Here is a 27,873-nt window from a genome sequence, read left to right on the forward strand (position 1 = left end):
GCGGCACAGGCGGCGGTTGAACCCCCAACCGACCCCCTCGTCAACATACTGGCGATGATGAGCGAGGTCATCCAAATCGACAAATCCGATAGGGACGCGCGAGTTAAGTTGTGCGTCCAAATCATGTCCGAGATGATGAAACTCTTATGATGACTCATCGAAGACCGAGAGTACCGCATTCGCTTGAGTTGGCTTATTGGAACGCCAACGGCCTTGTCTGTAAACAGAATGAACTTCGCGAGTTCGCCGAAAGGTACGACCTTGACGCGATACTCATTTGCGAAACCCATCTGCGAGCGGGCGACAGGCCACGGCTGCCCAATTATCGCTTCTATCGAAACGATAGAGTTGGTGCAAGAGGCGGCGGGACAGCCATCTTTGTAAGGACCAGTTTGGATCATTACGAAGATCTGACTCCCCCTCTTCAACATCTCGAAGCTACTACGATTGTGGTACGAACACTATCGGGGTGCGTCCGCTTGGTCGCCGCCTACAATCCGCCGAATCGGCGGTTGTTGGAAGACGATCTAACGGGTGTCTTGGATACGGACAAAGGCGTGGTTATCGCCGGCGACCTAAACGCTAAGCACCCATCGTGGAACAGTCGGATCGCAAACGCGAACGGTAAAATACTGCGGAGTTTTACCGACGAGACGGGCATTGTCACCGATGCCCCCGCCGACCACACGTATTACCCGTCGAACGAAGGGCAACGATCTGACGTTTTGGACGTGGTTGTAATCAAAGATGTCCGACTAGTTCATAGAGTTACCACGCTCAACGAACTTAGTTCCGATCATCTCCCTGTGCTGCTGCAGCTAGGAGACGTCCCGGACGTTCGCGTCCCGGTTGAACGTTCCACTGTATCGTGGCCGGCTTTTAGCGACCACTTGCACCACAATATGGGACAAATACGACCGATCCACAACGCTCAGGAACTGGATGAGGCTGTTGAACGACTCACGGTCGCAATCGAGGATTCTCTTCGATACGCGACCAACACGATTCCCGTAAAGGACCATCGATGGGTGCTTCCGGCGCACATCAGGGAACTTATGCGGGAGCGTGATCGCGTCAGGCGGACTTATCAGCGCAATTGGGATCCCGATCTCAAGCGTCGCTATAACCGTCTGCGCGGTGATGTGAGAAGGGAGCTCGCGGAGTTCCGATACGCGTCTTTCGACGCCAAACTCGACGCCCTGAACACCGAAGACGATCACTCCTGTTGGAAGATGGTCAAGGTGCTGAAGGGGAACACGACGCGCATGCCGCCCATTCACGGTGAAACCGGAATGGCTTTCACTCTCGAAGAGAAAGCAGAGGCTCATGCCGATAACTTCGAAAACCAGTGCAGCCCGCTATGCGACGATGACGAAGATGAAGATTTCATCGATCGAGTCGAACGCGTAGTGAGTAGGCGGCTGGCCGTAGAAGATCGTCGGCATATCGAGCACGCTTCTCCGACCGAGGTGAAAGAGGCAATCGCGAGATGTAAGTCGAAGAAGGCATCGGGACCGGACGGGATAGGAAACGCTGCTTTAAAGGCCATGCCTTTAAAAGCGGTCGTTTCGCTGATGGGAATCATCAATGCGGCGTTCCGGCTGCGGCATTTCCCTACCAAGTGGAAATGCGCGGACGTCGTCGTGTTACCGAAACCCGGGGCGAACCTAACGTTCCCGCAAAGCTACAGGCCCATCAGTTTGCTTTCTTGTCTCGGCAAGGTATGCGAGAGGATCGTCCAGACGAGGCTACAAAGATCAGTTCAAGATCTTAAGCTCATTCAGGACGAACAGTTTGGTTTCCGACCCAAACATTCGACCGTACACCAGGTACTGCGACTTGTCGAATACATAACCGAAGGCTTCAATCGAAAGCAAAGCACTTGTGCGGCGCTTTTCGATGTTGCCAAGGCGTTCGACAAAGTATGGCATGAAGGACTTTTGTTCAAAATGCTAGAAGCGGGCGTGCCCCTGGCGTTGGTTCAATTGATCGCGTCCTATCTTGGCGGTAGGAAGGCGCGCATCAAATTGAACGGTACGCGTTCGACAGAGCGAATCCTAACTGCTGGCGTCCCTCAGGGGTCGTTGCTTTCACCGATACTCTTTTGTATCTTTGTTAGCGACCTACCCCGGTGCGAGGGCACTCAGTTAGCGATGTACGTCGACGATGTATGCATCTACAGCAGATCTTGGTCCCCCGAGATCGCCGCTCGTAGACTGCAGACAGCATCGGATCAGCTGCAAGACTACTTCGCAAAGTGGCGGGTCAAAATCAACGCTGATAAAAGTACCGCAGTACTCTTTACTCGGCGTAGACAGAGACCCCCCGATGCGTTGGTACTGCGAGGGAACGAGCTTCCCTGGCATTCCGAAACCAGGTATTTGGGTGTCATTCTGGACTCTAAACTAACTTGGAAAAGTCACATCGAGGCCATGGCGAACCGGGCGAAGGTAGCTCTGGTCAATCTGTACGCTCTGATAAATCGCCGAAGTAAGTTGGATCCTCTCCGGAAGATTCGACTCTACAAAGCGGTTATCAGACCTGCGATGACATACGCTTCTTCAGTCTGGGGTTACGCCGCGCACTCGCACGTGCAAAAACTCCAAGTGGTTCAGAACAAGGTCCTAAGGATGGCATTCGATGCTCCTTGGTTTGTCAGTAATGCGACACTGCACAATGATTCCCAGATGGTGACCATCGAGGAATTCATTCGGAACAAAGCCAGTACCGAGTTTACGCGGCTCGAAGACCACCCAAATCCCCTCCTAGCGGGATTAACGGATTACGACGTTGAACACCTTCGCCATAAACGGCCAAGGCTGCTTCTCGTCTGACGATCCGGGAACCCGACTGTCCTTTCCAAATCCACTTCCGATATCGCTAATTTAGCGAATATTAACTAATATATTTTCCGTCTGTTTTAGATCCGATGAAGAGGGTTAAGGAAGATTCCAGGAACCTCAAGAGGCCCGTCAAGTTCTTCAAGTTCATTTTTATAACACTGTATACTTACTGTAGTGTACTACGCTGTGTTATTGTCGAAAATCTTGTCACCGATAAGTTTTATTAATTAATTAACGAACAACAACAATGCCACCGAAAACTAGTGGGAAAGCAGCCAAAAAGGCGGGTAAAGCGCAGAAAAATATATCGAAAACCGATAAGAAGAAGAAACGCAAGAGGAAGGAAAGCTACGCTATTTACATTTACAAGGTATTGAAACAAGTTCATCCTGATACCGGTATTTCGAGCAAAGCTATGAGTATAATGAACAGTTTTGTGAACGATATCTTCGAAAGGATAGCCGCTGAAGCATCCCGTTTGGCTCATTACAACAAAAGATCAACGATCACCAGTCGAGAAATCCAGACTGCCGTCAGACTTCTGTTACCTGGAGAATTGGCGAAGCACGCTGTAAGCGAAGGCACCAAGGCTGTTACTAAGTACACAAGTTCCAAATAAATGGCGATATAAGCATCCCCCCTAAACAACGACCGGTTCTTTTCAGAACCAAAAATTAGTATCTGAATAAAGAATATTATCGCAATTTACAATATTTTTAAGTTAACCCGGCGACAGTGTGGTGGGTTTTTTGCATACAACCTTTGTGCTGGGGTATGACATACACTAAAATAAATTGACAGAAAAATAAATAAAGATTCTGGTATCTGAACGTTCAGTTACATCCCCCCTCCATATACAACCTCCCTTTCAAGATATCAGCATTTTGATTGTGCCATAATTTTGTACTATTTATGTACTAATTTTGTACTACATTTAAAATTTTTGTACTAATAATTTAGTATATTTTTTATATATATCAAAGTGGGGGGTGTAGCTGAACGTTCAGTTACACCCCCCTTTTCATCAACGACATCTACGCCACCTTTTGTAGCATTATAAAACGAAACTACTTCCGGTTTTCTTTTACCCCCAGTAGTTACATCGATATCTGGAGTATGGTGTAACGTAGACAAAAGAAGTACAACCTTACCTTTTCTTGGTGTATAGGAAACTAAAGTGATATCCTTTTGAAAATCAAATTTGCTGGAATGGTCTGGTCTGTTTTTCACTACTTGAAAATGAAGCTCTCGGGTATTTGCCGTTTGTTCTTCCTAACCGTCCCGACGGGTGTAATTTTGTGTTGTCTTAGCAGTGTTAGCATCAGATCATAATTGCTGAACCAATTATCAAACGTTACATTTCGTTTTGTGCCGGAAATTGGAGCTATAAGTCTAAGAACCACATCGTTTGGCTTATTGCTCAACTTGAATGGACCATCAGGTTGCAGTCCCACGTACAATTCTAAGTTGAGAAAAAAGTATGATTTTGCATCTACAAGTGTAAATATTTTCAAACCATAACGTGCTGGCTTTTTGGGCATGTATTGACGAAAAGCACAGCGACCCCTGAATGCTTCTAACTTTTCGGCAATGGTGAGATATTCGCTTGGAGTAAACGAATCCTGGCTATTCTCAACGAATTTCTCAAATAATGCCCTCACTGCTGTCATCTTGTCAATATTTTTCCTTTCCGCACGATTATTTATGTTGTCAAAGCGTAAACAAGACAGCACGAAAATGAACCTTTGCAAAGACATTGTTTCTCTGAATTAACTTATCCCAGTTCCATCTGTCGACCAAAGCTCCTCAAGATTTAGCCTAGAACGTTTGAAAACTACTGCCAGATAGAGAAGTCCGAATAAAGCTCTTATTTCTGTTCCATTCGTATCCCGTACAACGTATTGATGATTTTCATCGTAGCAAACAGATTTCTGTCGTATTGTTATATTGGTGCACATCACAATATCGTCCACCATATCAGAAATTATAAACTGATTGAAACATTCAATTGGTGTTTTAGCATTCTTGGCTGTTCTTTTTACGCCTGGTAGGTGTGTGATTATATTCTCTGTACGCGTGCGAACATTCTTGGGAAAATGTTTTGAAGCCCATGTTGTACCATCCTTGCCTAAATATTTTCAACAGATTTTTGGTATTTCACTTTCAGTTACTTCTTCGCATCCTCCTCGCCGTCAGAGTTATGATTACTGTCACTTACAAAATCAGATTCGTCTTCACTTTCGGAGCCAATAGGATTTTCGGCTTCTTCAACCTCTTCCCAGAGAGCTAATAATCGTGGCCTGCCATAAAACTGAAGGCGAAACCAAATTACCTGTGAAATGTTATATCGACATTTGTATTCAGAATCTGTATAGATTTTAGCAGAAACATGTTAACCGTGTCGAAGCTTTAGTCAGTCATTTTCCACTTCTGTTTATACAAATTTGTCAAATACATAAGTAAAAGAAAATAAATAAACATCACAATATATATAGATAATGTAGTGTTTTGTTTGTTTACATATTATATATTGGGGTTTCTTTAGCTATGAGACTCTTGTTAAACTCAGGGTTTCGGGCAAGTTCAGGTTCAAAAAGAAAAATAATAAGGTTCGACAAAAATTCTTTTAATTAAACAAAAAAAAATTAACACGTTTTATGAATAACGAAAATAAAATTGTTTTTCTAAATTTACTTTATCAACAATGCCTATTGACGAGAGGTAACTTTTAAATGAAATAGAAAACTGCGATAATCGACTGAAACATCGATCTGAGAGAGAACACGTTTATTCTTTCGAGAGAGAGAGAGCAGGATAAAAACTCGTTATATCCGTTCTTAGAAATAACAAATGGCTGACGCCTTAAATCGAAATCAAACTCGTTGGAAAAATAGTGTTAAATAAAAAAAAGTTATACAAGACAAACTGATAAATCTTTACCCATAAGTAAGTATTGATAAAATTATAAGGAAACTCTTGTGAGTTGTCTTTTGAGTTTGATTCGTTGATTTTTCTTTTGTAGGTTATGTTAAATAAGAAAAATAAATTATCATCCAACTCACTGCGAAAAAGAAAGGATTGGAATTCAATGTGGTATCAGGATAATGGATTGTTTCTTGGTTTCGGAGCACGAACTAGATTTCTGGATTGGTTACAGGATTCCATTCCGGTCTCTCTTTCGGATTATACGGAATTGTCTACAGGATTCTTCTGATGGAAAATTGGACTGCTGTTCTTCGGATTTCGGGTCTCAGATAATCTCGAAGAAGTTTCAGGAGTTCTCGGAATAGGTCGATTCTTTTTTATATATCGTTGGTTAAATTGGCTTTATAAAATTATTTTAATTTTAAAGGTTATCTCTCGGAGATTTAAATTTTTTCTGTCTGACGACGTGGATTCGACGCTGGTCAGACGACGACTGTCTCGCTGCCTGTTCGCGATTTCCTTATATACCCCGGCACTCCAACTGTTTCTTCCTTGTTTCTGATTGGTTCTTAGGTTCGCGCCTTTTTTCAAAATTCAAAATACTTGCATTGAATGTCATCTCTAGATTAGAAAAATTCAATTTTAAATCAAGGATTTCCTCCTCAAAATAACGTTAAAACATCAAAGGATGGATGAAAAATGGGCTTTAGGAGCTGGACTATATTAATTGATACTTTTGGAAGCAAACTAAGGCATATATCAAGATTAGGAGTCTCTCTTAAAAATCGATGATTTTTTTTTAATCGATAGGAAATGAGTCAAAAGAGGCATTAATGATAAAAAAAAAGTGCGGAAAAGTGTAGTACTTACCGAAAAATCACTTTAAAGTTGCGATTTGACGTTTCTTTTTGGAAGTTAAAAGCAATGTTAAAATTGCATTTTCGTATTAAATCCTAACCTGAAATTGTTTAATTTATACTCACGCACAAAATAAAAAGTTATTTTCACTAAACTTATTGAGATTAAAACATATTTTCGGATGAAAACCTTATTTCTTAGGCTATCAATGCATAACGACAACTACCTGTCGTTAGATAGAATTGTTTCTACCAAATGTGTGTTAATAGATTGTGTATCAATTGATCTGTCAAACGACTGAAATATCTTTATATTGTAAATATAAATGATAAATAAGTATAATAGTTTATTTAATAGTACCTTACTTAAGTTAAAATAGTTAATTAATTAAAAATTAATATTAAAAAAGACGTGTACATGGTTACAAAATAACAATAAAAAAATAACCCGTGTGACGATGGCAACAAACTGTGTATTTAACCAAATGACAATTACAACTAAGAACACAAGCAATGTTAACCATGACATGTATTTTCGTATTAAATCCTAACCTCAAATTGTTTAATTTATACCCAGGCACAAAATAAAAAGTTATTTTCACTTAACTTGAGATTCCAACATAACTATTCATAATGACACCTATGTGAAGTTAGCCCCCAATTAGATAGGTTTTTACATGTATAGTATTTTGATTATAACATGAGAATCAGTGAACCGATTTCGATAAACAATGTCTCATTCGAAAGCTTAATCTTTGGTCAATACGACAGTGGAAATGCCCGATTCGAAATCTCTTTCGAATTTCGTTAAAACGCCAAAATAATGCGAACATACACGAAAATTACACAAAATAGACCTTCTTTAAATGGTGATAACTCGTAAACGATGTACCCGTTAATCAAGATCTATACGTCACTCGATTCGTCATAGTGTCTTCTATCGAAATTACAAGATGCCCGATTTCAATTCTCTCCCGTTAACTTTATACAGCCCTCGGAATGACACCGTCTTCGGCTCGTTGTTTATGCACGTGTGAACGCTCAAAAGTATAGTCCCCAATATAAAAAAATTAATTTAAACTAAATCGACTATAATTAAAGAACAGTTTGACGGATTTTAATGTTTTATATCTCAATCGAAAGTTTATGTCTGGCTGAATGCTGTTGTCGAAATGCCCGATTCGAAATATTTAAGGATTTTGATTAAAACACAACAAACGAATTAATTAAACACATCAATTATCTCCGGAACTAATTGACCAATTTTAGTCATCAAAATCTCGGTCGAAAGTATGATCTGCAATGAATGCGAAGGTGGAAACATTGAAATGACCCCGCGAGAGATTTCGAGTCGGGCATTTCCACTTTCGTATTGGCCAAAGATTAAGCTTTCGAATGAGATTTTGATTATCGAAATCGATTGACTGGTTTTCTTGTTATAATCAAAATACTATACATGTAAAATACTATCTAATTGGGGGCTAGAAAAATTTGGAGCTAACCTCGCATAGGTCCTAATGACTAAGTGCCTGTCGTTACATAGACTGTGTGTCTATTAACTATGTACAAGAGCGTCGCCAGATAGGAGCAAAGATAGATTCGAAAAAAGAAATTGAATACAATATAAGATACAGATAGATTCTAAAAATCTATTTGAAATGTTTATAATCTGTTATCGCATTTAAATAGAGAGCATGAGAGTTAAATAAAAATTTGTTATTAAAAGACTTCAAACCACTTAAATATTATAATTAGGATAATTATTAATTAGTTTAACGTTATTTTGGAACTTAATAACACATATTATTGATGAAAATCCCTTTCGTAGTTACAAAGTTTTAGCATCAAAAGGTCATAACGTAGGGTGAAATATTCGTCAAATCCTTTGGTCAAATCTGAAAGAAAAGAATAATAAACCTTATTTTGGAGAAATTCAAAAGATTAAGGTAGAAATGCAATTGATGGGTACTTGTGGGTGTGTAATGGGCACGTTTCCACTCGGAAACAAAAAAGAAGGAAGGTGCGGTAAGGTTGTATCGTTTCGAAAAGGCAACTTTTTTACAAATTTTAAGTTACAAATCCATCGAATCCACCTGACGTCATGCGAAGAGTAGTATGTCAACATCTGGCCGTACTAAAAGTCATCTCCCAGGGAATCTTGCCAGATATATTTTCCACAAATCGTGCACAGCGAAGAAGCTTGATAAGGCGGCGGAATTTTATCGAATAGCTGCGATTATGTAAGTACGACCCTATGAAGCCAGCTGAGCAACGGGACCTGGAGGAAATCGCAAATGAGTATCCATCCGATAACGAACCGTCATATATTCGTCTACTCGGATACACTTGCGTAGCGTCTGGGAGCTCACATTGTTATAGGTATTTTTTATGTTATACGTGAATTAACAATGTAAGGCCAATGTTTACACAAATATTTGCCTGCTTGCGTACTTGCCAATTACACCAGTCGTGTGGGACCACCTTAAGAACAGAATAAACAATAGTCATCAATTGTAAAAACAGATTGAGTTCCTATAAATAGTTATTTTTATTTTTATAGCTGGTGTTTATATTTGACCCACACCCTTCTCCATATCTAATCCGACATTTGGGAAATTTTCGCTAGTTTAAACGTAAATTAACCTAACTCAAAATCTAATTTCTACACAAAATTCTTATTTGAGCGATATTACATCGATAAAAGCAAGATTGACGATTTTTAAGCAACATAATTTATATTGTGTTCAGTCTTTATGTGGTGCTTAGAAATAATGGAATTTTCTTTAGTTTTATTCTTTCTCTATCTAAAACCGGTCTTTGTCTGTCGATAAGTTAATACTAAGATCAATCTGTACTTAGACTACAAAGCGGTGGCTCTGTACTTAGATTAAATAGCTTAAAATTACCAAACTTCAAGCCTTTGTGCAATTGTTATCAAACCGAATTTTAAAAACTATTATCACACTCGGAAAGAGCACTCTTTAAATTATCTTAACCCGGGTTTTCGTTGAAATGTCTATCGGCGTCATGCTTAAATCGCCCTTAATATACATCCCTACACGCAAAAACGCTTAATTACTATTCCTTTAAACAAATTTCTTATTTGATAGGGGGAAAACTATAGAAGTATAGATCTATCTTATCTACAATTTTCTGGTCTTTCTAATGGTGTATAACACGCGGTTATCGCTGCTTGGTTATAGAGTTTTTTCCTGGTGATATAAGAAAGTTATTGATCCCAACAATGTTTAAAAGTAGCTAAAACGTGTGAATTTGGTAATTTTTTGACCAAAAACGTCCTTGTGTAAGTCTATAACTTCATGATATACTTCTATAGTTTTCCTCATATCAAATAAGAAAGTTGTTTAGAGGTAGAGCAATTAAACGTTTCTGTATATAGAGATGTATATTAAAGGTGATTTAACCATAATGCTAATAGATATTAATCAATTATAAGAAAATTGTAATTTTTACCGAAGCCAGTAGTTTTTTGAAGCACAATTTTTTGACCGACAAAAACCCGGATTAAGATATTTGAAGGAGCGTTCTTTCTGATTGTGAACACAGTTTTTTAAAATTCGGTTTGATAACAATTGCACAATGGCTTGAAGTTTGGTAATATTAAGCTATTTTACGTACAGAGCGGTGTTCTTCATCTTTTATTGATTTTAATATTAACATATAAGGCAAACGAAGGATTAAGCTTTCGAATGAGACATTGTTTATCAAAATCGGTTCACTGGTTCTCATGTTATAATTAAAATACTATACATGTAAAATTCTGTTTAATTGGGGGCTGACTTCACATAGGTGTCATTATGAATAATTATGTTGTAATCTCAACAAGTTTAGTGAAAATAACTTTTTATTTTGTGCGTGGGTATAAATTAAACAATTTCAGGTTAGGATTTAATACGAGAAAATACATGGTTAACATTGCTTGTGTTGTCAGTTGTAATGGTTGTAATTGTCATTTGGTTCAATACACAGTTTGTTGCTATCGTCACACGGATTATTTATTTATTTTTATTTTGTAAGCATGTCTTTTTTAATAACTATTTTAATTTAACTAAACTACTATTAAATAAGCTACTATACTTATTTATCATTTATATTTATAACATAAAGATATTTCAGCTTTCAGTCATTTGACAGATCAATTGATACGCAATCTATTAACACAAAGTCTATTAATACACATTTGGTAGAAACAATTCTATCTAACGACATTTAATTGTCGTTCTGCATCGATAGCCTAAGAAACCAGGTTTTCATCCGAAAATATGTTGTAATCTAAACAAGTTTAGTGAAAATAACTTTTTATTTTGTGCGTGGGTATAAATTAAACAATTTCAGGTTAGGATTTAATACGAAAATGCAATTTTAACATTGCTTTGAACTTCCAAAAAGAAACGTCAAATCGCAACTTTAAAGTGATTTTTCGGTAAGTACTACACTTTTCCGCACTTTTTTTTTTATCATTAACGCCTCTTTTGACTCATTTCCTATCGATTACAAAAAATCATCGATTTTAAGAGAGACTCCTATGTATGTATGTATGTATGTTACGGGGAGTGCGTATACTATACGCGGCACCTAGGCCCCAACGGGCCCCTTGTACATCCTCCTCTAAGAGGTCTGAGATGTTAAACGCGAGCTTAACTCGAATTCTGGCTGATTCCGCTTCCTGACCGACCCCCCTCAACGGGCGTGCTATGGCACAGGCCCAGTGCGGGTTCGCCCCTGTCAGGTGCCGCTCAACGATGCCACTCACTCGCTGGCCCCTCCGTACCAAGGTGGAGCAAAGCTGCTCATCAACCTTGGCCCGGGTACGCTCTCACGAGGTGTGTGCTTCATGAGCGCTAACGCGCGTTCAGCCATGTGTTCAAACCCCTTACACACATGGGTGATAACGACAACAAGAGGTGTACGACTGGTTGCCGGGACCGACGGCTTAACGTCCCCTCCGAAGGACGGGTGGGCGGCTTGGTGAATATGTTTAAACCGGGGCTCGAACCCGGAACGTCTGCGTGTCAACCCGAGAGTTTAACCGCTGAGCCACCGCCCAACCTTAGAGAGAGACTCCTAATCTTGAATTATTCCCAAACTAAATGGTTTTAGATAAGATTTTCACCAACAAAAAATCCCTCTGTCAAAATTTCAAGGTTATGTTCTCTCGGTGAACTAAACGATGGTTAATTTTATCACAATACATAAGTAAAAGAAAATAAATAAACATCACAATATATATTGATAAACACTTACCTGTGCGGTGGGGTATCGAGTAAGATATTGACTACTACAGATGCTTTAAGCTATTAAAGGAAGGTATTGAGTTCCCTGGTGGAACATTTACATATCGAATTGAATGGCGCGCATTTTAAGACGTCTGGGGTATATGATACCCCAACACACTGTCGCCAGGTTAATAATAGGTAATATAAGTGCGATCCATGTAAGTTGTATATAAGTTGTCAAGATCCTTCCTACGATGACTCTTCCGTCTGGGGTTACGCCGCGCAATCGCACGTGCAAAAAGTCCAACTTGTTTAGAACGAGGTCCTAAGGATGGCATTTGATGCACCTTGGTTTGTCAGTAACGCGACACTGCACAATGATTCCCAGATGGCGACCATCGAGGAATTCATTCGGGACAAGGCCAGTACCGAGTTTACGCGGCTCGAAAACCACCCCAATCCCCTCCTAGCGGGATTAACGGATTACAACGTTGAACACCTTCGCCCTTAACGGTCAAGGCTGCTTCTCGTCTGACGATCCAGGAATCCGACTGTCCTTCCCAATTCCACTTTCGATATCACTAAATTAGTGAATACAATGTAACATATGTATGTATTTTCCGTTAGTTTTAGGTCCGATGAAAAGGGCCACGTTCACCGTTCAAGATCTTTAATTTGTTTGTTAATATCCTCCCAATAAAGGTTGATAATATAAGTACGAAGGCTTTCATGGCCGGTGTTAATTAAACTAAAACTAGAACTAACACTAGACCTACTAGTCTTTTGAAAAAATGCTTGACGAAATGCCATGTTGCAACCTTCTTCAGAAACAAGTTCGAAGCGAAACACTTCGAACTTGTTCTGAAGTGTTTTTCTTAAATTTAAGTTAAGAAAACAAAATTTTCAGTGGATGATCACTCTACTACGTACATAGATATGCTAAAATAGCCCACCCAAAAATTCCAAAATGTCGAACTAATAACTTAGCAAAAATTCACCCACGCTTCTTCTCTTTACGAAGTCTTGTGATAAAGAGGAAGACCTCTCGCTAAAATTTTTCCAAAACCGAAATTAAAAAAAAAGTTCATGAATGACATAATATAATAATATTCCCTAAATTATTTCCTAATAAATTTACTTTACAAAACTAAAGATTGAAGAAGAAAAAAAATAACAATTAAACTTTAAAATTTGAATCAACACGAAAAATTAAACTAATTAATAAAAATAAGTAAATGTCGTAACGACGGTAATGTACAGATGGGGATTGTTTCAGATTCCGTTGCTGTAACAAAAAAAATAAATAGAAAATTACCCTAAATAAAAAAAAATAAACCAACAAGATTAGTCGCTTGCAGAACGGAATAATTGTTTAAAATTTCTGCCAATTTTTCCAGAAATCTTCAATCATTCTTCTTAAAAGTTACAATTAGAAAATGTCCTCGAGTTAAAACATCGTAATAGTAGACCCTACTAATCGGAAACGGCACACATTAAGAACAGCATAAAAGAAAGAGAATAAATTAAGAATAAAAGTTAACCTAACATTTATTCTAAAAGATAAGATATTTTGGTACAAAACAACATTAAAGAAACATTTCATTTCAAAAACCTTCACTCTGATATTGCCTTCTTTTAAAATAAATAAAATATTGTTTTTAAACATATTTTGTAACATTGAACGGAAACGAAAATCTAATATCTACTATAAACTACATAAATTAAAAACAAAACAACATTCTGTTACGTTTCTCTTAATCACCTTAGTTTCTACTAAATAATTTTAATTAAAATTTAATTATTTATTTATGTTATATTTATTCTCTTATTGTTTTGTATGTTTCTAGCAACGGAATTCGAGATTCCTACTCCTTTCACTTTCCCTATTCGTTACGAGAGGTCGCGGATGCTCGGCTAAAGTTTAGATTCCTTCTTGATATATTTCACTCACATCGTTTTGGTCAATTTTACGACATTTTGGGGGTTTTTAAAATTTTTGGGTCGGTTGTTGAACGCGATGTTCTTTGACTTATTGAATAAGAACCATATTCATTTTGTTATCTCTATCCATTTTATCCAACCCCAAAAACTCAAACGTCCATAAGTCCCTACAGATTGGGTACGTTCCTAAACACTCCCCCGCAATTTTGGTATTAAAGTTAAACTACAATTGTTTTAAACGTATTCCCGTCTTAAAGTATTCTAATCTGTCTTAACCTTTAGTCACAACCTTTGTTAGTACATCTGGAAAAGTTTCATTTGTAGTATATTCCCACTTTGATTGTCTGTTAACAATACACTTCATTTAAATTTTGTAAGATTCCCTTCAAATACACTATCGCTCGTGCTGCTCTTGCTGCAGCTTACAGTATGTCCCCGGATCGAGTTACAAAGAGGGAAAAAAATAACAAAAAAAAAACAAATAACATAGTGAATCATGTTTTCGTGTAGTTATACAAAAGTACCATAGCACAGTACTAAATAAATTCTCTCTTTCACGGTTAGCATCGCATAAAAAGACTTAATCTCACCAACATAAGTTGTAACTTTTATGGTTTCTATGGTTACATATCATAAAATTGAACTTGAAAAATTTTCAATTTAGAAAAAAGTCCAATTTTTATATAAAAATTGGAATAATTAGTTAACTTTTATAGTGAGAGTATAAAATTCACGCGATGTAGTAGCATTATTTATGCTGAGATAAGTTTGAAAAATCAGTAACAAAATTTTTTTTTCTCTTTGTAACTCGATCCGGGGACATACTGTATATTCAGCTTCCGCTGTCGAAAGAGCTACACAATCCTGTTTCTTTGAACCCCATTAAATTAAATTTCTGCCCCAAAATGCAATCATTCCACTCGTACTCCTCCGATCCGATATAATTTAAATCTTGAACTGAGAAATTCACCCCCCATTATTCATTCTAACTTTCTTAGTTTTTTTTTTATTTTTCTGTGTTTTAATTAACTGTATGACATTTTGTACCGCTTCATCTTTACTTTTCAATAAGAATATCATTCCAAAATGAGAATAATCATCTAAAATTATTTGAAAATATTGATACCCTTCTTTAGTAATTGGGTTTATTGATTCAGTTTTTAATCGAGAAACTTTACTGGGATGTAGTACTTGCCAAAATAACACAAGTTTTTAGCTATGACCGATCAAAAAAAAATTTACATTTCATTTTTTATTTCGGCTAAAAGTAAACCGTAGAATTTGAAATTTTGTATGTACTTACTACTGGTTAAGACCTTATTTTCAAGCATACCTTGAGCTTCGCTAGCGCCCTCTAAGGGGATGAAATTCACTACCTCTTTGATTCTTTTATAACAACTTTTTAACGCCATTGAATGTTAACATAAAAAAATATGCGTTGAAAAGTTCATTCTTTAGTGGTTCTTTTTCGTCTCTTTAGTTTTTTCCTTAAAGATGTTTTTCCCCATGATAATTCCTATAAAAAATAATGTATTAAATAATTTAGTTATCTTGACAAAGGCCTGACTTGGAAATCACACATTAGTTGCAACAATTGTACTCACCCAGTGTCGAAAGACAATTCAATGTGGGATCTACACGTCTGTACTAAGATGGTAGCTCACGGAGCCATAGTTTGGTGCTCAGCAACGAGTGGCCTGCCTGTTAATCACGGGTGCCATGAGATCGACATCCACCATCGCGCTGGAGACTATGCTGAACGTGCTGCCCCTAGATATTTTTATCAAGGAGGTAGCCGCGATGGCGGATAATAAGCAGGTTGTAAAAATGGGAAAAGTCTGGAGCGAACTCTGGAGTGAGGCTGTTTGTAAACAACCCTTCCTTGAAGCTCGCGCAGACTACATCACACCTACTTTCTTAAACAGACCACACTTTGGCATTGAAACGATACCCCGGAGTAACTTAAGCAAGGGCAAATCGCTGACTATCTACACTGATGGATCAAAGAAGGCTGGAGACTCCGGCGCCGGAATTTTCTCGCACGATCTCCAGCTACACCTATCCACTTCGCAAGGGTCCTACTGCACGACTGTTCAGACCGAAATAACTGCTATAAATATAGCAACCAATGTGATTATCGACACCAAAACAGTTGGCAGAAACGTTGTAATCTGCACAGATAGCAAACAGGCTATGCTGGAGGTTGGTAGGCATCGAACTACATCATCGTTTGCGAAGTCCTGTCGGCAATCACTCGAAGAGGCTAACGTTTATAACAATGTTACGATAAAGTGGCGGAAAGGATATACCGGAAATAAGGGACACGATCATGCGGACAGGTTGGCGAAACGGGCGGCTAAGAAGTCACCGGTCTCCCCTGAACCGTTTGTACCTCTGACTTTCAATACAGCATCAAATATGGGATGAGACTGCAGTAGATGTTTTTGCAAAGAAAACTCTGCTCTACCCTGACCGGAAGAGATCTACTCAGTTCCTGAGAAAATCAAAAAGTGACTTGAGGCTCCTCACCCACTTCCTGTCCGGACACTGCAGGTTACGCAAGCACGTCAAGTTCACCGTTCTATTAACGTTCATTAAAAACTTGGGCTGGTTTGGACTTGGTGGGATAGAGCCATTGGAGATGAAAAATGGCAAGAGTATATAAGATAGCATTAAAGCCTTTCCAGTACTACTTATGCTTTTTTCCGTATCTTCTTAAGATGTACACAAAATTTAAAACCCAACACTTAAATTAACAATAGTATATTATTATATGTGAGTAGAAATTTTGACCACGACTATTGAAATTAATTCCATAAATTTATTTGTCCACGACTACCTTATAATATATATACCTTATGAATGAGTTTTCTAAAACAAAATGGTAGTCATTTTTCACGGAGTGAATAATAGCGGTGAATAATAATCATTATTCACGGGTAGCCATCTTGACCAGACTAATAATAATTATTTGAAACGTTAAAAGTTCAAAAAACGTCAATTTAATTCAATTTTTTAGGAGTTTCTAAAGGTTTGACATTAAAAAAACCTAAACAAATTCTTTTTTTCGTATGATTTAAGCATAAATTAATTAATTTTCGTAAAAAAACGTTTTATAAAATTGATATTTCATTTTGACAAATAATTGTTGTGAAGTTGGTTACAGTTAGTAACATTGAATTTGTGTCACTGACGTTTAAACTTTATTCAAAAATTTATTTCAAAATTGTATTAAATTGACATTTTTTTGAAATTTTAATATATGATAATGATTGAATAATGATTATTCACCGCTATTATTCACTCTGTGAAAAATGACTACCATTTTGTTTTAGAAAACTCAGTTATAAGATATATATACAATGTGTCCCCGGATTGTGTACCCGTAAGTAGTAGTTCGCACGAGACCAACGAGACGAGATTTTCATAAAGTCTTGTCTCGTCTCGCCGATGAACTAATAAGTCTTGTATCAAGTCTCGTCTCGCAACCTCCACTCTCGTCTCATCTCTCGTACGAGAGTATCATAAAAGTATCGAAATCCCGTCATGCATAATCTTATTGTTTCAGTGCAATAAGGAATACTTAAATACTTGCTATAATGTAAGAGTCGGAAGACAGACTTACAGCCCTCAGCCTGTCGGTCGCAAATGATTTTGTTTTTCACCCAATCGTTTAGGCACAACAAACATCGGGCAGATTTATTATTAAGGCGATTTCGATGTTTTCTTATAGTTAATGCAGCACGTGAGAATAATCTTTCCGCCGGGACTGAAGTAGCCGGTATGCTTAAGAGATCTCGTGTCATTAAACATAAAATAGGAAATTCAGAAGCTTGAATTTTCCACCATTGTAATATATCTATGTCTTTATTACACCGAGGCATAGAATAATATTTTTGAAGCTCCTGCATCCATTCTCCTTCGGAAGGCGTAGGGTTTACTACATACAAAACATCAATATCAATTACAAAATCCGACTTTTCCGCTCTAGAATCTGCTCGTTCCTCCAATGCCGTTACTTTCGAACGTTGGTCTTCTGATTGATTGAAATAGGCAATCTTGTCATTAAACTAAAATTAGAACTAAAACTAGAACTAACACTAGAAACTTTCGGGTTTTGCCGTGCGTCTTTGAATAAAAGGTTTGACGTTTCGGATGCCATGTTGCAACCTTCTTCAGAAACTGGTTCGAAGTGACGAGATCAAAAATCGGTAACTATATATAAGTCGGAAAAACTAATTAATAATCAGTTAACGCTAATTACAAGCTTATTAATAACTAATTGCGTCGCGTCCGGTGTGAGGCGGGAAGAGGTCTTCGTGTTCACCACCATCTTCCATGTTCTGCTAAGCTCCCAGCCATCCTCTCTGTTAACGTTATTTTTATGTCGGTGGATCTCTATGGCTTCTCTTGTCAGTCTTTGGTAGTATCTGTTGTCCCTAGCCAGCACCTTTGTTTGTTCGAAGTCTATTCGCTGCCCCTCTGCATGGCAATGTTCCGCAACCGCCGACTGCTGGATCTTCTTCAGCCTTACATCCCTCTCATGCTCCTTGATGCGGCACTCGACGTTGCGTCCAGTTTGGCCAACATAAACCTTCCTACAACTACACGATAGTCGATAGACTCCCGCTCCTTTTAAAGGAGTTAGTTTGTCCTTGGCTATCGGGAGTGTGTTCCGAATTTTGCTGACCGTGCCGTACCGCACTACGATGTCGTTCTTCCTGAGGTGCCTAGCAATTCGTTCCGTTACACCTGAAACATAGGGAAGACAGATAAATCCAAGTGGTTTTGTACTTACCGTGTCCTCTTTCTGCTTTCGCTGCTTGATGGCCTGGTTGATGTCCCTCGAAGTGTATCCATTCTTCTGCAGCACGCCTCGTAGAAAGTGTTGCTCCTTCTTCAAGTTCTCTCCTTCACATAGTCTCGCTGCTCGCTGAAATAATGTACGGATCACGGACCTCTTCTGTTGGGGATGATGATGTGAACATGCCTGTAAATACCTGTTGGTATGGGTCTTCTTTCGGTATACACCAAGTTCTATATCTCCATTTGTCGTCCTGGTGACCAATACATCTAGGAAAGGTAGTTTTTTGGCAGTTTCTGTTTCCATGGTGAACTTAATCATAGGATGTTGAGAGTTCAAGTGATCCAAGAACTCTTGGAGCCGTTTTTGACCATGTTGCCATATCACAAACGTGTCATCCACATATCGTAGCCATAGTTTTGGTTTCCACTGGCTCTTCTTCAAAGCGTCCTCTTCGAATAATTCCATGTAGAAATTAGCTATAACTGGCGATAGTGGAGATCCCATGGCTGCCGCTTCGAACTACGTCGACGATAAGCAATACTCCACCAGATCTGGCACGTATTCTGGTAAAACCACCAAAATCCAACTTGACGGTTGGTGAAAAGAAGGCACTCCGATCTATAAAAGAAAAGTCAGAAATCGTCGTGTTACCAGCAGACAAGGGGCATGCCACCGTTCTTATGGACAGGAAAGAATACGACGACAAAATGATGAACCTACTGGACCCAGCCACCTACAGGAAGATCAAGAAGGACCCCACAGACAAAATCGTAAGAAAAATGAAGGAACTGATAAAAACCACAGGAATTCCAGCAGAACAGCAGAAAGGTTTGTTTGTGCAGGCGTCGGTACCACCAAGAATCTACGGACTACCGAAGATTCACAAACCAGACGTCCCCCTCCGCCCTATCGTCAGCGCCATCAACTCCCCAACATACCAGCTGGCCAAACATCTTGCAAAGATTCTGTCTCCCTTTACAGGTAACACGGAATCGTATGTCAGGGATTCTACACATTTTGTGGAATCGGTAAAAGGTGTAAAGCTGGAGGCTGGGGATATGTTGGTAAGTTTCGATGTGGAATCCCTTTTTACTAGGGTACCAGTTAAGGATGCTGTAGAGGGTCTTCGCCGAAAACTCATTCCGGAGGGTTTACCAGAATACGTGCCAGATCTGGTGGAGTATTGCTTATCGTGGACGTAGTTCGAAGGGGCAGCCATGGGATCTTCACTATCGCCAGTTATAGCTAATTTCTACATGGAATTATTCGAAGAGGACGCTTTGAAGAAGAGCCAGTGGAAACCAAAACTATGGCTACGATATGTGGATGACACGTTTGTGATATGGCAACATGGTCAAAAACGGCTCCAAGAGTTCTTGGATCACTTGGACTCTCAACATCCTATGATTAAGTTCACCATGGAAACAGAAACTGCCAAAAAACTACCTTTCCTAGATGTATTGGTCACCAGGACGACAAATGGAGATATAGAACTTGGTGTATACCGAAAGAAGACCCATACCAACAGGTATTTACAGGCATGTTCACATCATCATCCCCAACAGAAGAGGTCCGTGATCCGTACATTATTTCAGCGAGCAGCGAGACTATGTGAAGGAGAGAACTTGAAGAAGGAGCAACACTTTCTACGAGGCGTGCTGCAGAAGAATGGATACACTTCGAGGGACATCAACCAGGCCGTCAAGCAGTGAAAGCAGAAAGAGGACACGGTAAGTACAAAACCACTTGGATTTATCTGTCTTCCCTATGTTTCAGGTGTAACGGAACGAATTGCTAGGCACCTCAGGAAGAACGACATCGTAGTGCGGTACGGCACGGTCAGCAAAATTCGGAACACACTCCCGATAGCCAAGGACAAACTAACTCCTTTAAAAGGAGCGGGAGTCTATCGACTATCGTGTAGTTGTAGGAAGGTTTATGTTGGCCAAACTGGACGCAACGTCGAGTGCCGCATCAAGGAGCATGAGAGGGATGTAAGGCTGAAGAAGATCCAGCAGTCGGCGGTTGCGGAACATTGCCATGCAGAGGGGCAGCGAATAGACTTCGAACAAACAAAGGTGCTGGCTAGGGACAACAGATACTACCAAAGACTGACAAGAGAAGCCATAGAGATCCACCGACATAAAAATAACGTTAACAGAGAGGATGGCTGGGAGCTTAGCAGAACATGGAAGATGGTGGTGAACACGAAGACCTCTTCCCGCCTCACACCGGACGCGACGCAATTAGTTATTAATAAGCTTGTAATTAGCGTTAACTGATTATTAATTAGTTTTTCCGACTTATATATAGTTACCGATTTTTGATCTCGTCACTTCGAACCAGTTTCTGAAGAAGGTTGCAACATGGCATCCGAAACGTCAAACCTTTTATTAAAAGACGCACGGCAAAACCCGAAAGTTTCTAGTGTTAGTTCTAGTTTTAGTTTAATTCACACCGGCCGTGAAAGCCTTCGTACTTACAATCTTGTCATATCAAAAACTTCTATCTTATGCCGCGAATCTAGAATTAATACTGCAGCAAAAATCTAATTAGTTTTACGATAATGCTTTAATATTTTGTCTCTCGTACCATGAAAAGTAACAATAAGCTGCTCTTCGACAGCGTTTTGATCTGCCTTTCGGTCCCATGTAAATATTTTGCTCTCAATATTATGTATTAGTATATTGATACATAGAACCACCATAGGTAATTTGATGTACTTCTGTCCTCCAAGTTTCTTGGAAAGTATTTGAAAGTTGACTAGTAATTTATGCACTTCTTCTAGCAGTATCTATTCTTTGTCCTCAAGAGCATATGGTTTTAAATCAACAACATTTTGACACAATACACCAAATCCAACGTCTACCTTCAAGGGGTACTTTTAACATATCATTACTGGAATTCCAGCGTGTAGATACGAAAATATTTACAGAAATATTGCAGATATTATTTGCAGAAATACTTACCTGCGAGACTCTCGTACGAGACGCAAGACCTCATGCAAGAGACTCGAGACGAGACCAATGAAAGTCTCGTCTTGTCTTGTCCGAGTATCGTCTCGAAAACGAGACGAGACCATGCGAGACTCTCGTACGCACCACTACCCGAAAGGTATAATTGACAATAAATTTTTGAATTCAAATTCCATCTTTTGCAATTAAAGTCTGGATGTCATAAAACCAAATATAACCAAGTTTTAAAACCAAGTGTTGGTGGTGGTATCATTGAATAAGCTTTTATGTTAATTTAGTTTAGATCGAAAATGTTTTGTTAATCTTATCTAAATTAATAAAATTCGGCATATCGCTATAATTTAACATAACAAACATTTTAACACTTTGAGGACATTTGACGTAAAACTTGGTTATATTTCGTTTTATGACATCCAGACTTTAATTGCAAAAGATGGAATTTGAATTAAAAAATGTATCGTCAATTATACCTTACGGGGACTCACTGTATATTATAAGGTAGTCGTGGACAAATATATTTACAATTGTAAATGATTCTATTGATTTCAACGTTCTCACATTTCATACATTTCTTTTATTGACGACATTCCTGACTCATTTTCACCATTTTTCGAATTTTTATTAATCTTTTAACACAAAAAGTTAGCCTCGTATTCCAACTCGTTAACAACCACTTCTTCCTTATACTCTTTCAACTGTCTTAATGGCGTAAAAATTTCATTTTCCGTGGGAGGATGGAATTTTGTTAAAGCCGCTAATTTCGCTCCTTTCGGTAATTGGACGTTATCGTTCCATGGACCATTTAAATCGGACTCATTTAAACTCGGTTATGCATTGAACTGTAGCTGAATTTTATCATTCGTGTTTTCAAATAATTTTCGATAAAGTTTAATCATTTGGTACAATTTATCGTGTAAGCTTGCGTTAAGCTTACGCCGCGCGCCGTTATAAGAAGGCAGTATTTCATCAAGGATTTCAACGACCGATACCGGGTTATAAGTGATTTCTTTGGAATCAACTCTTGGTTTTAATGATGTTCCAGTCATTTTAATGATAACCGCATGGGCAAAACAATATTTTAAATAATCTTGAATTAATTAATTTCAAGTAAAACACTTAGTTAATGGAAAATAAATGCGATAATTTATCATATCAATTAATATTCCTTCAACATGAACGTTGATTTTTCTCTGGGAAAGCATAAAACACCATTCTTGTTATACATTATGAGGAATAGTTTGGATCTGAGTTCTCCATGAAAGAATAGGAAATAGTCAGTATCTATGAAAACAATTAAAATTGATTTGTTAGTAAAAAAATAAAATTAAAATTACCGTACCGTCTTAAGATTATCTCGGAACTATCAACTTCATTCAATGTATTTCGCTCATCTTTTAACATCTTTGTTAATGATAACGTTATTTTATCGGTCTAAAGAAAAAATGAATTAAACAATTAATGATGATTCGTAGAAGGAGAAAGTTGTGCTAAAGAAAGTTTATTAATCAAGAGATGCTTCACGCAGCCTTGTTTTTTAATTTAATATTTTTAATTAGGTACAACATTTTGAGACTGTTGGAAATATGTAAAAGGTAAAAGATTTCAAAAAGCCCCAAAAACAAAAGTCATTGCCCATCATTAAAACGTCACATTTTCAGACACCCAAATATGCCTTTAAAAGTGTCTAAACGATTTCTGAGTAGATACTTTTAGACCTACTACCAGACGACACTAATAGATTTCAAGAAGTCTCCCAAAACTAACTTATCAATGCTTTTCCTAGAATATCCTGATATTTTTCAGAATTTCCTTAATTATCAATTGCGTGTTCAAACAAACGCAATTGAATTAGGAAGTATCATTTATAAATTTAGCATATAAACAAAATATAAATTGACGATGGAAGAGAAAGACGCAAATACTGGATCATGTTCTCCGAGGAAGTTATATACAGGGTGTTTCGGTGACTCGGGGAATAAATTTAGCCACATATACCAGAGTGAAAATGATGACGATTCATGTAAAAAAAATTAGTAAAAGTCTTCAAATTTCAAAGATACAGGCTATCAAAGTGAGGAAATGTTAACACGTTATGACGCCAAATGCGTTAAAAGATTTTAAATCAAAACAAAAAAAAAATAACGAAATTTTCAACAAGGACAAAACTAGTTTTATCACCCTGAGATGTACGCGAGTCCTCGACCGGTTCAGTGAAGAAGGGAGGGGTATTTATATGGCGCCACACAGTTAACCCCACGTACAACACGAACTGTGACGTGAGATGATGGAGTATGGTGATATAAACAAATAACACAACAAAACATAAACGCTCAACAAAATAGGTTTTGAGTTACAGACAAAATTTATTAAAAAAAAACTCCCGTAAATAACAGGTAAATAAAAAAAATAAACTAATAACAAAATTATAAAACGGTAAACTTTTAGGTTCAAACAACAAAAAAAACCATATTGATGTTTGCGAGCTTTAAAAAAAATGAAAGTCAAAACTAAAAGGAAATTTAAATCAAAATACCAAAAAAATGAAAATGAAAAATTAACCCGCGTCTGATTCCGTATGGTTGAGCTCAACGTGAAATCAAAAATTATAAAAAAAAACATCAACGCCAAAAATAGAATTAAAAAAAAACTCGCCAAACAGGGATTTACAAAAAAAATTGAAATGATATTATAAAAAAAAACATCAACGCCAAAAATAGAATTAAAGAAAAACTCGCCAAACAAGGATTTACAAAAAAAATTGAAATGATATTATAAAAAAAAAATTGAAAAGGTTTAATGTTCCAATGATTAATTAATTTAAAGATTTTCTTAAGGAAAATCAAATAAAAAAAAAATATATAAGATACAAATTCTTCAATGACCAAAATAATAGTATGTTGTTCTATCTGACCTTTACTCCAAGTCTTGATCACCGGCCCGATTCGAAGTAAATCCTCAGCAACAAATTCTGATGACTCAGGAAAGGTAAGGTAATATTCTTTGTTTTGTTCCAAAAAAATAATTAAAATCCTTAGGATGTAATGGAAATTATACCCTTGGACAATGGTTCCAAAATACCAACAAAAAAAGTTCTTCCAATAAGAGATGCCAAAAGTTGCTCCCCTCAATAAAAACCTGGATATAGAAATTAAAAAAAATGAAACGTGGAAATATTAGATTTAAGAATTTTTGTTTGTAGGATAGCTTTTCTTTTTAAGTAGTTAGTAATTTTTTTTTTTAGTAGTTAGAAAATTTTTTTTTAAAGTAGTTAGAAAATTGTTTTTTAAAGTAGTTAGATTTTTTTTTGAAAAATAGATTTAGTAGATTGTTAGTTTAAGAATCAAAAGAAAAAAATAAAAATGAATATGCCAAAAACTAATTAATAAAGACCTTACAAAAATGCTTACCTCTGATGTTCGAGGTTTAACCAGAGGACAGAAGAAAATGCAATGAAATACGTTGAAATCCGGAATCTCCGTACAATTTGGTAAAAGAAAAACACTTTTCCAAAACTTTATTTCGAGGGATGAATCCCACAAATATGGATTAGAAACAAAATTAAAAAACCAAAATTTCTTTAACACTCGAGAAGGACATATTGCTCTGGTAATATAGTAAGAAAGAGAGAGATCAAGAAGAAAGTTGAACGGTCTTTTATACCCAAAAATCGAAAATATCAAAAAAAATTACGTCTGCCCAAGATAGAACGATCATGAATTTACGACACCCTCTCAAAAGCAAAAAGGAGAATTTTAAAGTGATAGGAGTTAAAAAGAAAAAAAAAGGAATACTCAGAATATGTTGCTGAAAGAGAATACAATAAAATGTTATAAACAAACAAAATGTAAACAAAGTAAATAAAAATAATAAATAAGTTTCCGAATGTATGCAACTCATAACCCATTACACATAAACAAGTCACCCACACATAACATAAAAATTTCGGAATGTAACAACATTTTTCCAAATATCTTAAACACTATTTACAGTAAAGCGCTGAAATTTGGTACAGTATAAATCAATGTCATGTAAAATTTGTGAAGCAATTTATGAGTTGGATCGGTCCACGGGAACAATGCTATACAGACTGTTCCTAAAGTTTGTTTGCCCAGAACTTTTTTATTCTGTCATAACCCTACATTTATTTTTGCAGTTTCTAATAGTAAATTTAGTTTAGAAACGTTTATTACTCTTAGATAATATTGATAAAAATCACCATTTCTGTGTTAAATGCAAAAATGTTCTGTTCCGGTTTCAAGTAGCACTAAAACAAAAGAAACCTAAGTTTTTGAACATTTCTTTTAGTATTTTTTATTACTTATCTTGTTATTTTATGTACTTTTTTTTGTTATTCCTGTTAGTGTTGTCGTTTTTTTGTTGATTTTTAATTTATTGTTTTTGGATTCTTTTATTAATGATTAAACCAACTAAAAGAAATTAAAAATGTGATTTATCTAAATCTACACTTGGACATGTTGCATACATACATAATAGTTATGACAGCTGAGTTCGATTTTCACTTCTCATTGCCAATTCAGATTCAGATTTATTTATTTATTTTTTTTAGTGTTATTGAATTCGGAGCCTAACATTTTTGCATTTAATACGAAAACCGTGGTTTTTATCAATATTCTCTACGAGTGATAAAAGTTTCTAAACTAAATTTACTATTAGAAATTGCAAAAATAAATGTAGGGTTATGATAGAATAAAAAAGTTCTGAGCGAATAAACTTTAGGAACAGCTTGTATAGCATTGTTCCCGAGTACCGATCCAACTCACAAATTGCCTAATGATTTTCTGTGATATTAGTTTACACTGTACCAAATTTCAACGCTTTACCATAAATAATGTTTAAGATATTAAGAAAAACGTGTTAAAATTTCCTAACTTTGATGGTCTGTATCTTTGAGGACTTTTACTAATTCTTTTTTATATGAATTATCATCATTTTCACTCTAGTATATGTGGTTACATTTGTTCCCCCAGTCACCGAAACACCCCTGTATAATGTTACTGCTGTGCAATGGCCTGATAGTGAAAAACTTCTCCCAAAACAATTGTTATGTGCTGTGTGCTTAGCTTCAGTAGTAACAAATTGGAAATGAAAAAAAGCCAGCAAATTAGAATTTTTATATAAACTTTATGCATTGCTTTTTTTTTGTTTTTATTTAAGAATGTATTAGTTTTTAGTTACCAGATTTTGATTTTCATTTCTCTTTTGATTTAAATTATTGATTGATATAAAAAAATTACTTGTTTGAAAATTCTAGAGGCGAGAAAACATTCTAGAAATTGCATACTGAAAATTAAAAATTAAAAAAAAAATATATTTAATACATACCACTTGATAATAAACAAGACTGAATAAAAATCCTTTCTTCACTGCACTGGAGATGTCCAGAAATACATAAAAAATACATGTAGTACGGTTTCATCCTTTGATCTACTAAAACAACAAAAACATTCATAAAATATATTTATAATTAAACCTTGATGATAAAAACTTGGAATATTACAATCTTACTCTCAAGTTGCGTTGGATGATCGCTCGAGAATATCCTTTTTACTTCCTTTTTGTTCGGATTTATGTAAAGGCTGAGGTCATCTTCTTTATCCAGGCATCCTTCTTAATCAATAAATAACCAGAATCCTTTTAAAAATAAATAATTAGATGGAGTTATAATTTAAAAGAAACAAATTATTACCTCAACATTTCTTTATCATACATTATATGTCTGTACATCGGCAAAGAACTATATCATTTCAGCAGTAGCTGCTTTCTCCTCCAATTCATATTTACTCGTCTCAATTATGGAAGTGGCCAATTCCTTTTAAATAAACGTAATAAAATCTAACGTAATTAATTACGCAGTAAGAAGCGTACTCACCTCAACACAATTCGGATCCATTATTACAATAACAATAATAAACGCGGTTTAAAGAAATTGAATTCCTCTCCGGTGTTTGGAGTTGTAAATACTCTTTGAGGTTCTAAATGAAGATTAAAAAAAATTGTTTGAAAAATTGAATTATGTAGAACAACCTGTACAAAGAAAACTGTCATCCATTTGCGACAACACAAATCAAAGCAATGATACCAACCGTAAATAAATAAAATTACCAACCTCAATAGAATTTATAAAAAGATTTAAACCCTTTTAAACGTTTTAACGCGTTTTAACTCACCATTTTTTCTTCAAATGGTGACCTTCTCATTTTCGTTTAAACTGAAAATACACGAAATCTCCGAAGGATTTCAAACTTGTCTGTTGTGTGAGTCACTGGT

General features: G+C 36.8%; 1 protein-coding gene and 2 long non-coding RNA genes across 4 annotated transcripts in view; 2 read left to right on the forward strand and 1 right to left on the reverse strand.

Moving 5' to 3' along the window:
- The first annotated feature begins 3,031 nt into the window (after window positions 1-3,031).
- On the forward strand, window positions 3,032-3,479 carry LOC139430586 (histone H2B). Its single transcript, XM_071197761.1, has one exon. The coding sequence runs from the start codon at window positions 3,091-3,093 to the stop codon at window positions 3,460-3,462; it is 372 nt and encodes a 123-aa protein (XP_071053862.1). The 5' UTR covers window positions 3,032-3,090; the 3' UTR covers window positions 3,463-3,479.
- Window positions 3,480-5,491: 2,012 nt separating this feature from the next.
- The window catches only part of LOC139430358 (uncharacterized), a 136,109-nt gene continuing 113,727 nt past the window's right edge, over window positions 5,492-27,873 (forward strand). The window contains exon 1 of the long non-coding RNA XR_011640843.1: window positions 5,492-6,133. This is a non-coding gene — a long non-coding RNA (uncharacterized lncRNA). The remainder of the gene's footprint in view (window positions 6,134-27,873) is intronic.
- On the reverse strand, window positions 12,952-27,702 carry LOC111416147 (uncharacterized). 2 transcript variants are annotated; one of them, XR_011640841.1, is made up of 5 exons: window positions 27,476-27,702; window positions 27,293-27,415; window positions 27,112-27,237; window positions 26,929-27,033; window positions 12,952-13,147 (listed from the first exon to the last, which is right to left on the reverse strand). It is a non-coding gene; the product is annotated as an uncharacterized lncRNA (long non-coding RNA). The 2 variants fall into 2 exon arrangements; XR_011640842.1 differs by lacking the exon at window positions 12,952-13,147 and adding an exon at window positions 24,646-24,720 and having other exon boundaries at window positions 27,476-27,660.

This window comes from Onthophagus taurus, chromosome 7 (genome assembly GCF_036711975.1).
Source record: "Onthophagus taurus isolate NC chromosome 7, IU_Otau_3.0, whole genome shotgun sequence".
Classification (NCBI taxonomy): Eukaryota; Metazoa; Arthropoda; class Insecta; order Coleoptera; family Scarabaeidae; genus Onthophagus; species Onthophagus taurus.

Excerpts from the sequence above, each read along its gene's own strand:
- LOC139430586 (XM_071197761.1), top strand. The coding sequence starts at position 3,091 with ATGCCACCGAAAACTAGTGGGAAAGCAGCCAAAAAGGCGGGTAAAGCG.